Here is a 12,450-nt window from a genome sequence, read left to right as displayed (position 1 = left end):
CCCACACCTTTTTGTTATTTATATAAATAATTTATCCATGAAATAGGAGGTTTGGTTAGTAAATTAGCAGATGACAAAGAGGATTGATGAGGGCAGAGTGGTAGATGTGATCTATATGGACTTCAGTAAGGTGTTCAATAAGGTTCCTCATGGGAGACTTATTAGCAAGGTTAGACCTCATTAAATACAGGGAAAACTAGCCGTTTGGATACAGAACAGGCTCAAAGATCAAAGATAGGGTAGTGGTGGAGGGTTGTTTTTCAGACTGGAGGCCTGTAACAAGTGGAGAGCCACAAGGATCGGTGCTGGGTCCACTATTTTTCATAATTTATATAAATGATTTGGGTGTGAGCATAAGAGGTATAGTTAGTAAGTTGCAGATGACACCAAAATTGGAGGTGTAGTGGACAGTGAAGAAGGTTACCTCAGATTACGATGGGATCTTGGTCAGATGGGCCAATGGGCTGAGAATTGGCAGATGGAGTTTAATTCAGATAAATGCGAGGTGCTGCATTTTGGGAAAGCAAATCTTAGCAGGACTTATACACTTAATGGTTAGGTCTTAGGAAGTGTTGCTGAACAAAGGGACCTTGGAGTGCAGGCACATAGCTCCTTGAAAGTGGAGTCGCAGGTCGATAGGATAGTGAAGAAGGTGCTTGGTATGCTTTCCTTTATTGGTCAGAGTATTGAGTACAGGAGTTGGGAGGTCATCTTGCAGCGGTACAGGACATTGGTTAGGCCACTTTTGGAATATTGCATGCAAATCTGGTCTCCTTCTTATCAGAAGGATGTTGTGAAGCTTGAAAGAGTTCAGGAAAGATTTACAAGGATGTTACCAGGATTGGAAAATTTGAGCTATTGGGAGAGGTTGAATAGGCTAGGGCTGTTTTCCCTGAAGTATTGGAGGCTGAGGGGTGACTTTATAGAGGTTTATAAAATCATGATGGCCATGGATAGAGTAAATAGACAAAGTCTTTTCCCTGGGGTAGGGGAGCCCAGAACTAGAGAGCATAGGTTTAGGGTGAGAGGGGAAAGATATAAAAGTGACCTGAGGGGCAATGTTTTCATGCAGAAGGTGGTACGTGCATGGAATGAGCTGCCTGAGGAAGTGGTGGAGTCTGGTACAATTACAGCATTTAAAGGCATCTGGATGGGTATATGAATAGGAAGGGTCTGGAGGGATATGGGCCAGGTGCTGGCAGATGGAACTAGATTGGGTTGGGATATCTGGTCGGCATGGACGGGTTGGACCGAAGGGTCTGTTTCTGTGCTGTACATCTCTATGACTCTATGACAGCAAGATCGGTGGTGTAGTGGACAGTGAAGAAGATTATCGCAGAGTAACAAAGCGACCTTGATCAGATGGGCCAAGGGGCTGATGAGTGACAGATGGAATTTAAGTTAGATAAATGTGATTTATCTAACCTTAATTTTGGTAAGGCAAACGAGGGCAGGAATTATACATTTGATGGTAGGGCTCTGGGAGTTTTACCAAACAAAGAGATTGAGGGGCGCAGGTGCATTGTGCATTTGGTATGTTTGCCTTCATTGGTCATAACACTGAGTATCAGAGTTGGCCATGTCATGTTGTGGCTGTACAGGACATTGGTGAGGACACTTTTGGAATAGTGCATACAATTCTGGTCACTTTTCCATGGAAAGGATTTTGTTGAACTTGGAAGGGTGCAGAAAAAAATTACAAGGATGATGCTGAGACTGAAGGATTTGAGCTGCAAGGTGAGGCTGCATAGGCTGGGACTTTTCTTCCTTGGAGCAGGGGAGGCTGAGGGGTGATCTTATTGAGGTTTATAAAATCATGAGAAGCATGGATAGGGTAAATAGCCAAGGTCTTTTTCCTAGGGTGGGGGAGTCCAAAACTAGAGGGCATAGGTTGAAAGTGAGAGAAGAAAGGTTTAAAGAAGACCTGAGGACTAATGTTTTTTATGTGGAGGTTGATGTGTGTATGGAACAAGCTACCAGAAGAAGTGGTGGAGGCTGGTACAAACACAATATTTAAAAGGCATTTGAATAGGTATATGAATAGGAAGGGATTAGAGGGATATGGGCTGAATCCTGACAAATGGGTCTAGGTAGGATTGGGATGTGTGGTCAGCATGGGTAAGTTGGATCGAAGAGTCTGTTTCCATGCTGTATGGATTTATAAGTCAGCTGAGTATTTTTTCCACTCTTCTCCAAAGCAATGGAAAGCGATATCAAGTTGTTTTTAGGTTCGGAATATTGTCTTTACATTGCTGACTGTAGTGGTCTGGAACTGAGAATGATCACTTTGGATGTTGCAAAACATTCTATTGGCACATTTGCCAGGTGGTGTCAGCCAGTGACTTCCACTCCTGACAAAAACAAAGTATCAAGGATTACAGACATTACACCTTATTTTAATATGATTAACAGACAAAAGGGAAAAGTCAGCAACCAGAAAAGACAATAATTTTCTTAACTTCTTTATCCCAGGTGAACAATTGGGATCCTACCTCAGTGAATTATAAGGAAGGTATCAGGGTATTTTTAGTCTAGGACCATAATCTGGGACCCCTTTTTGGTCTAATTTCCATTTATGCGTGTAGGCATTTATCACAGCATATAGAGTACTTTTGGAAAGGAAGAAAAGTCTGAGAAATTTTCCAATGTCAGAATTCTATCCATGTGTCTTTTAGTGTGATGGGACATGTTTGAGATTTATCTGAACTAAACCCACTGGCAATGTGTAACCTGTAACCTGGCCCATTTTATCCAGATCTGAATGAAATCCCTACCTCCTTTCATGAATCCCAAGGGGAGTTCTCCTGGGATTGTACTAGTATGTCCCATGACCTTTTGACACTAATGGGTTAACATGCTACAGAGCTAAGAGAATATTGAAGTTCGATGAAATTCCCGCAAAAAAGTTAAAATACACCTACCTTCAGCCTGAACAACAAACGTAACAGAGTGTTCCAAATCTTCATTGATTGTTTGTGTTTGATAAGTTGCTGATGCAGAAAAACTCTCCACTGTACCTTTTGGTCGAACATAGACTACTAACCTAGGTTATAAAAAAAGGAACAATCCAAATTAACCAAAATTACATCATGAAGTTCATCTATTCATTGTATAAATAATAAACAAATAGAAGTGTTGTATTATGATAATTACAGAAACGATATATTTTATTAACATTTAATCTTTTTTTTCTCATTTTTGGTGACAATGCAGAATCCTAACTGAGTCAGTGCACAAAAAAAGAAATCATCTTATTTATTACATTTTTGGTAACAAAATACAATTAAAAAAAATAACTTTCAGTGATTATCTGTTTGTTTGCTTTTTTTTGCTTATGTAAATATACAAGCTTTCTATATATTTGCATAGATATTACTATGACTTCTATGACTTCTTGAATACTCGAAAAACTATTAAGAAACCTGAATTTTTTTAAAGATTCTTACAAATTCATGATTAGATTTATGGTCTTGGGATAATTTTGGGTCTATTGAGGTGAAAATATGGTGCACAATAACATATCAATATCTAAATGTCTCCTCTGGTATTTTCAAAAAGAACAAACTCGATTAAAATAAATGGATCAACATCTTCGCTAAAATACTGGATAGATTATACTGATGTGCATACCACTGCATTGCAACCATCCAGTAATCAATCAGGTAAACATAATGGAATAACTACATGCAAAATGATTTAAGAACACTCAAGAGAAATATGCCAAAGAAAATTGAGAAATAATATGCGATGTAGAAATTTACAGAACTCAGTGGAAAAAGGTAGGAGAGTGAAACTAATGGATAGCTCTTAGAAAGAACAATTACAAACATGTTGAGGAACCTAGTCTCCTTCTTCATTGTACGATTCTATAGAAAACTAGAAATGATCTATTAGGCTGTAGAACAGATAAGGAATTGGATTGAAAAATTTGAAACCACCACGTGTGCTTCAAAAAATCTGCAGCAATCTCTTGAGTAAGCATCTAAGCTGGCTAACACAATTTATTCATTGAAACTCCTCCAGACCTTCGAGCAAAACCTTTCCCTAATTCCATCCCCATTTTAAAATTGAAAACTCACCTCCCTCTAATTTGACTCCAAATTAATCTATTCTGACAAAGCTATCTTCTGCTTCTCTGAATTCAGTCTCACTAAAAACTCCTGAAAAAACAAACTCTTTAGTTTGGGTTCAAGGTCAATTAAGGAGACACAGACGTTGTCCTCCATCTTTCAAAATCCCTCCCATCAACATGCTCCTCATAAATAAAAGAAAGAACTGCAGGTGCTGAAAATCTGAAACAAAACTAGAAGTTTCTGGAAGCAGGTCTGACAGCATCTGAGGAGAGAAAGTAGTTAACATTTTGAGTCCCGTGATTCTTCATCAATTCTGCTTTCTCTCCATAGATGCTGCCAGACCTGCCCAGCTTCTTCTGTAATTGCTGTCCTTTTCAATAGTCCAACATATCATTTATCTTGAAGATTCATAAACCTATTAACACTTTTCAGACAAGTGCCAATTTCTTCTGAACTTCCTACTTGAATTTTCACAATCAAGTTTCCACTGCTTCCACATAATCAAAAATGGTTTAAATAATAAATGACTGATTGTAGCATTAACGTGTTATCCTTCCTGATCTCTCTGCAGCTTTTAAAGTAGTTGTACATTATGCATTGGCTTATACTTATACACTAGCCTGCTCTGTGCAATTACCTTTGTTTGCTTCTAGTCCTATCATTCTAAGTTTAAGGATGAAAAGCCTCCCTCTTCCTCCTTAAATAAATGACAAGTCTGTACGTTATTTATGTTTAAATCAGCATGAAATACTCTCTTGAGTATCTTGAATGTACCTGCCTCCACCATAGTTCCACACAATGCATTCCAGACCTGAATTATTCGATGTGGGAACACGTTTTCAGTTTACAAAATGTTTTGAAAGAAGTTTTTGCAATTTCAGGGTCTGGTTTGAAATCAGGCTGATCTTTTGATTCTGCATTTGCTCTGTCACAGTTCTGCCCGCTTCCATTTATTTTGCATTGTCTCCCTCCACCTAAATCATCATTTACACACCTTTATCAGACTGAAACTCAATTATTCCAATAAAGGCCCCCATTTATTCTCCCTTCTCCCATTTTCATAAAGCTAAGCTTACCCAAACCTGTGCTTATCATAAACTACCTCAAACCAGGTCACACTTCCTCATTACATACATCTTCATTGTGAACAATGATATCCAATCACAACACCAACCTTGATTCTTCCATCAGTGGATAACTGGGTGCTTTCATAAGTAAACCTGTTTCTGTGTGTCTCCTTTTACTGCAAATGTCAAACATTGGTAATAATGTCTTGCATTCTGACCACGCTTCTTCATTATTGAAGAGTGATTCAATTTTGTTAGTTTTTATATTATGTATCAGAGATCGTCTATATCTGTAAAAGGAACAAAAAAAAACTCTTGTTAAACCTATAGACAGTTTATTGCTGTAAAAAGAACATAAATGTTCTTGTTAAATGCATTCAATTTTCATGGAAATGAAAAAGTTGTAAGGATTAATTTTACACTGACCTAATATTTAAGAGTTTGGCTTGTTCTTTGGGTGCAGGAATGCTCAATTTTATCTGGTTGTTATTCATCCCAATCCGGGCCTCAAAACTAGATTCATGATACAAATTAGCATTCAACTGTATTCCATTTCTGACAAAATTAGGTACACTGACTCCCATCTGGGCCACAAGTTCAATTGCAACTTTTGGCTTGATCAGACCTTCAATCTATAATAGAAGAAATTTATTTTCATTCACAATTAATTTCTCAAATCAGTGACAAAGAAGTAATTTGAACGCAGCTGAAAGAAATGAAATGTCGAGAAACTTCACTTCTTGCACTCATCAGGAAACACTCACAAGAATATCAAATGTCAAACAATCACCATAATTCATACAACAGAAGGAAAAAAAGCTACTGATTGGTTGGGAAGTCAAATCATTTTGTCTGAGATATTGCCTTGCAGAAAGCAATGAGGAGCCATGAGCCTCTCAAACTCCTAGTAATTCAAAACAAAATTGGAAGGCTTGAACAAAGTCCTTTTATTTGCAGAGATCTTTTTATTTGAATGAATGGTACTTCTAACAAGTAAAGGTGAGGCATATTAAGAGGTTGTCTGAAATCTTGAATTGAATATTTGTCTAACTATTCATGAACAATGGGTTGTTCAACAAATGCTACATTATCACAGAATCACACCCAATAGAAGACATTTCAGTATGAGTTTTACTGTCGCCTACTTTGAACAACTGAAAGAACATGAAGTATGATTCAATCTGCAAATTGCAGGAACATATGACCTACATACATGCACTAATATTCAATATCAATATTTATTAAAAATGTTACTTATTTAATAAAAAACTTAAACATTGAAATTTTATAAAAGCAAATAGCTGCACCAATAAACAATGTAAGAAAATCAGTTGTCCTCATCACATGAAATGAAAACAAAAATTGCTCAAGAAACTTAGCAGGTTTGTCAACATCTGTGGGAGAAAACAGAGTTAACATTTCGTGTTCAGAAACTCTTAACTCTGTTTTCTCCTCACAGATTCTGCCAGATTCCCTGAGTTTCTCCAGCAATTTCTACTTTCATTTCAGACCTCCAGTATCTGGAGTTCTCTTTTTTAATATAGAACTCTTAATGTGGATTATTTACGCAACATACATGTGTAGACAGGAATGTGTTGTCTGCAGAAGAAATGAATATGTTCAAGCTTTCTGCCTTTTTGAATTACCTGGAGGCCTAAAGAACAGTTTCCTGTTCCTGTACTTTATGGAAGTGCCTCAATCAACCAGAATTGATTTGTATATCTATTAGAACCCTTTTATCAAATGGTATAAATTATGATAATTTAAAATTTGACATTCTTGGGTGTGTTCTGAAGAGTGCAACATGTAAAGTTTTGAAGACATCTTTATTTTTATCTACATCCAAGTTTAGTACCACCAAATTTACACATTAGATGCAATTTTTGATTTCATAATGTTAATGCTAAATGAATATCCATATTGTAATGAAAAAAATCAACAACAATCCCCATATATAATAATATTGAAGATTATTAAGCCATTCCTTTTACTGATTCAACTTTGTAATTATTCTATTTGTTAAGCGTGTGTAAATTCATTTCATGACTGATGTATTCACTAGTTACTCAAGAAATCATCAAAAACAATAATATTTTGGTCACAATAGCATCTCCCTGTTCCTAAGTGTTCTTAGATTTTAAATAAATTATAAATATTTGAAGATGTCAAGAGAAGAATTAGATGATTCTATAAATGATATTATCCATGAAAAATCAGGTGCTAATCTTGAGTAAATAAACTAAGTCTTACCTTCTTTCCTTCATATTTTATCCCTGCTTTTCCACCAGCTCCAATTGTACCTGACATAGACAGTTTCAGAGGAAGTCCAGCTCCAGTGGGGAGATTAAATTGAGAGTCCATGAAGATGTAGTGAGCAAACATGCCCTTTTGTAAAGCTAGGTTAAGCTACAAATGAAAACAGTAGTATGTATTAAACAGAAAGCCATGTCTTCAGACTGACCAAATATCATTCATCCATCATACGTGGTTAGTTTTAAATGAACCTTGTAAAATAGCTTCTATGCCCCGGTTATTCGTATTTCATAATAACATTTCCTTACTTTAGCAGCTTGGAAGATAAGGCTTTATATCTTTAATGTTTCTCAGTATTAAGGAGCAATTTTTGCATTTCAAGAATGCATAAAACATCATGTAATATTTATTGTTAACAATGCACATTAAGATTAGACAATAACAGCCAAAGACATATTTACTCTTGACCACATATGTTAAAATACAATAAAGAAAATGATTAAATCAGATTTTAAATGAGCTGTTTTAAATCAATTGATCATCTTTATATCTATCATATCACATGTCTTTTGAGTTGATGTATGATACCTTTGCTGGTAGACTTCGGAATAATTGGAAACTTTTCGACATCATTTGTCCCAATAGCTTGAAATCACTGCCTTTAACATATCCCAGTTCATTTCCAAATATTCTCAAGAAAGCATGCACTTCTGGGGTTTGGCTTTCAAGCTCCTTTATCATATCTTTGATATTTTGTGACAGCTCCTTCATTAGGTTCTAGTTGATAACAGGAAGGTAAAGTACAGATAAACTATTAGCCGGCATGTGCCAATGGGTATATTCTAAAGAAAATAGCTTTATATTGCAGATACGTACTTGGTTCGACTCTTCAACCTCTTTATTGATTCCAAACCAATTAAACAGTATTTGTGATACCTTCTCTGGAACTTTACCATCCACCCAGTATAGTGCCTTCATTGCACTGTTTGGAAAAATTCCTTTCGGTCCAAATAATGCCTCCAGGGACGGTTCAAATCCACTGCCGTCCAGACCAAGCTGTTTTTAAAAAAATAATAATCTTACTTCAATTTAAATGGTTAAATTAGCTTATGTAATGTTAACATAATCTGACTATATATTTGTGTTCATTTTTAATGATCAATTTTTCTATTCTGTGCCCTTCCTCCTTGCCTCTGTGAACACTTGCCCTGATACTCACAAGGAGTCAGGGAGTGCCACATTAAGAACTGTTCTCTCATCCCTGCTGCACTTGATGACCAACACTGGCTTCTGGTTGAGCAATACTTTACCTTTAAATTCCGCTGTTATGAGTTCAAAATCCTCCATGTACTCAACCCTCCTGACCTCTCATATTTTTCAGTTCTACAGCTCTATAATAATATCATTCTGGTCTCATGAGCGTCTTAAATTTAGATTGATCCTGTCGTGATGGTCACGTGTTCAGTTGCTGAGGTGCTAAGCTCTGGAATCTCTTGCACAAACCTCTCCATATCCTTTTCCTCCTTTAAAATGTTGCCCAAAACCTACCTTTTTTGGCCAGTCTTTTGATAACCTGCACTAATATTGTCTTTCTTGGCTCAGTGCCAGATGTTAGTTTATTATGCTTTTGTGAAATGTCTTGGGGATATTTTAAATGTAAGTACATTATATAAGGTTTTGATTTTGTTGCTATGGGCATGGGAGAAACATTGAGACAGAGAGGTCTGAGACACAGAGTCTCATACCAAATGTCAAATCCCAGTCGTATCAAGAGATCAGAGTGTTTGTGGGTGAAGGAAGTGTTGTACATTAAGGACTACAGAATGAGAAGACTCTTTGATTGTCAGAAAGGCATCATTGAAAGTCTGGGAGAAATGGTTTATCTCCATTTGCTCTACAAGAGGTAATCTGAAAAGTACTACCCCAGTGGAGAGCTGGCAGCTCTTCCCACTGTTTCACTGTTGGGTCTCCTGAGTCTTTGGCAGTAGTTATTAAATTTAAATGAGGCTCCCAATTGCAAACATTCTCATGAAGTGCTCGACCTTTCCAAATCAGAATGTGTACGTGACCTCCACTGGTTGCAGTAAAGATGGAGGCAAAGTGCGAATGTAATGGACCGGGGACACATTGGTCGACCTCATTGTTTAACAGGCTAGCCCTGCCCTTAGTTGTCTGCTGCCAGTCATGAGTTTAAAGGTTAACACTGAGTCCACTGTGTAAACTGGCACCACAATCTTCTGAAGGCAACACTTAAAAAAGCATTTGTTAGTTATTTACCAATTGGTTATTTAGTTCTCACAATCTCAATGCTGTCTTTAGGCTTCTTCTCTATCTCATAGCAGGAATCTTGGCTCTTTTCCCCCAAACCATTTTTTATTCCCTTATCTTCAAACTGCTTGAGATCAACTAATAACATGCACTCTAGGCGTGAAACCTGAAACCTTTTCGTTCTGTATTTTGGAATTTCACAGTAGCACAGGATTAACCAACTAAGCCATTGAGATGAGCTACTTTAATTACTATTTTTTTAAATTTCAAAGTTGAGAATTTATTGGCTTTTGTCTAGGCCAGATTTTAATTTGATATAGATTACAGGAAATCATGTTTATATTGTACTATACATGCACGTACCTCAAAAAAATCAATGGATTGACCAAAAATATTTAAAGTGGTTTCCAGCATTACTGCACTTGGCATATCTTTTTCTGGCTCAAAAATTACATTGCTTTGTAATCCAGCTTCCAAAGGATTCTTTACTCTTGGAATTTTAAACTTTTTATACAGATCATAGTTTCTAGAAAGCCCCTTAACATTCCTTGGTGGTCTGATCTTATTATCTTCTAGAGAATCTGATAATTTCTTTTGTAGCCTGTGTAAAAAAAACAAAGAATTTGTTTTACACATACATGATTAGTGTTGCTACACTCAGTTGTTCCTTAAAATATACCAGCAATACATGTAACAGACATGCATGGTCATAAATGTTTTCCAAAAATTCTAGGTCCTATTATTAATTACAAGTAAAGTTGTCATAATCCCAAAGTACCAGTCAGTTGCTCCTTCATTAGACAGATGCTTGATGGTGGTTTAACCGGAGGATCAGCATGCCTCAGATAAGGAGAGAGGTTGAGAAGGAGAGTCTTTCATGGTAACCTCAGCCAATGCAGGAATTCATTAGTGGGCGGCACGGTGACACAGTGGTTCGCACTGCTGCCTCACAGTGCCAGAGACCTGGGTTCAATTCCCGCCTCAGGCGACTGATTGTGTGGAGTTTGCACGTTCTCCCCGTGTCTGCATGGGTTTCCTCCGGGTGCTCTGGTTTCCTCCCACAGTCCAAAGATGTGCAGGTCAAGTAAATTGGCAATGCTAAATTGCCCAAGTGTTAGGTAAGGGGTAAATGTAGGGGTATGGGTGGGTTGCGCTTCGGCGGGTCGGTGTGGACTTATTGGGCCGAACGGCTTGTTCCCACACTGTAATATAATCTAATCCAATAATGTGAAGGTGCTAGTGTTGGACTACTATGGAAAAAGTCAGAAATCACACAATAGTAGGATATAGTCGAAGAGGTTTATCTGAAACCACAAGCTTTCGGAGCACTGCTCCTTCATCAGGTGAAGTCCTGTTGGTTTATAATTGGATGTCGCGTGATTTCTGACTTTGATGCAGGAATTGAACGCAGACCAGCCATTTAGCTAACTGAGCCTCATATTAATAATTAGGTCAAAGGAGATGCAATAAAACCACTCATTCTCATCAACAAACCAAGTCCATAATTGATGAAGATGGAAGTTGAAATTATGTAGATAATGGATAATTCTGGAATCCACATTATTGGAGAGATGTGACAGCAATGGAGAAGGTGCAGAGGGTGGGAGAGTTTCAGTTATGAAGAGAGATTGGGCAGACTGGATTGACTTCCTTAGAAGAGAGATGAAAGGAGGCATGGCTGAGGTATATAAAATTATGAGCATGGATTAGATTGGATTAGATTGTATTGGATTGGCAGGAAGGACTCAATGATCAAGGGTAGGGGCAGGAGATTTAGAGGGGATGGGAGGAAAAACCTTTTTATCCAGAGGGTGGTAGGAATCTGAAAGTCACTATCTATGAGGATGGTAGAGACAGAAGCCCTCACAACCTTTAAGAAGTATTTATATGTGCACTCGCATTCAAGGCTCTGGAAAAACAATGACTGCAGAGGCGATGTGTCAAGTGCTGGAAGATGAGAATAGAATAGTTAGATGGGTTTTTTTTGACCAGTGCAAACACAATAGGCCAGAGGGTATTTGTCTGTGCTGTAGATCTCTATGACTTTATGATAATGCAATTGATTTGATTCTAAGATTTATAATGTAGTATTTCACTCACACTTGGACAGCAGGAGACTCAGATTTGAGAATATTTCTCAAATAGGTGGAAACAAAGCTTTCAACTTGTTCATTTTTAATCTCTTTTAGATTTCTGATGATTCTTCTTAGATTAGCTGATGATGGATCTTTCATTACAATAAGATATGCTCCTAGTCTCTTCAGCACAGAGGATTTTTCATCTGTGTATATTCGAAGAAGCGCATTGCGACTCTGAAAGCAAAATTATTGAATATGGTGTCACACCAAAGTATTGTTCAGTAGCTCTTCCAAAAGTGATTGTAAAAATGATAATTAAGCAACACCAACCGAGCAAAACTGATAAAATTCACGATCCACTCAATCATGAGTTAGCTTCTCTCAACTTGCACAACAACTGGTACTGCAACTCGCCTTAAGTTTTTCTATTCACTCTCTGGCCAGGCCAGCATTTATCCTCGCAGAGCGCTTCAGAGAACATCTCCGGGACAATTGCACCAATCAACCCCACCGCCCCGTGGCCCAACATTTCAACTCCCTCTCCCACTCTGCCGAGGACATGCAGGTCCTGGGCCTTCTCCACTGCCGCTCCCTCACCACCCGATGCCTGGAGGAAGAACGCCTCATCTTCCACCTTGGAACACTTCAACCCCAGGGCATCAATGTGGACTTCATCAGTTTCCTCATTTCCCCTCTCCCCACCTTATCCCA

The 12,450-nt window shown here is 37.7% G+C and overlaps 1 protein-coding gene across 1 annotated transcript in view; it reads right to left on the bottom strand.

The window, feature by feature from the left end:
• The window catches only part of apoba (apolipoprotein Ba), a 65,159-nt gene that overhangs the window by 34,620 nt on the left and 18,089 nt on the right, over positions 1–12,450 (bottom strand). Inside the window, exons 13-20 of the mRNA XM_072562266.1 lie at positions 11,762–11,973; positions 10,025–10,262; positions 8,270–8,449; positions 7,982–8,170; positions 7,391–7,546; positions 5,567–5,772; positions 5,248–5,430; positions 2,922–3,043 (exon numbers count right to left, since the gene is read on the bottom strand). Of these exons, the coding sequence (XP_072418367.1) occupies positions 2,922–3,043; positions 5,248–5,430; positions 5,567–5,772; positions 7,391–7,546; positions 7,982–8,170; positions 8,270–8,449; positions 10,025–10,262; positions 11,762–11,973 (1,486 nt within the window). The remainder of the gene's footprint in view (positions 1–2,921; positions 3,044–5,247; positions 5,431–5,566; positions 5,773–7,390; positions 7,547–7,981; positions 8,171–8,269; positions 8,450–10,024; positions 10,263–11,761; positions 11,974–12,450) is intronic.

Source organism: Chiloscyllium punctatum, chromosome 3, assembly GCF_047496795.1.
Source record: "Chiloscyllium punctatum isolate Juve2018m chromosome 3, sChiPun1.3, whole genome shotgun sequence".
Lineage (NCBI taxonomy): Eukaryota > Metazoa > Chordata > Chondrichthyes > Orectolobiformes > Hemiscylliidae > Chiloscyllium > Chiloscyllium punctatum.
The sequence above is the reverse complement of the archived record's forward strand: the minus strand, read 5'-3'. Positions and strand labels throughout refer to the sequence as shown.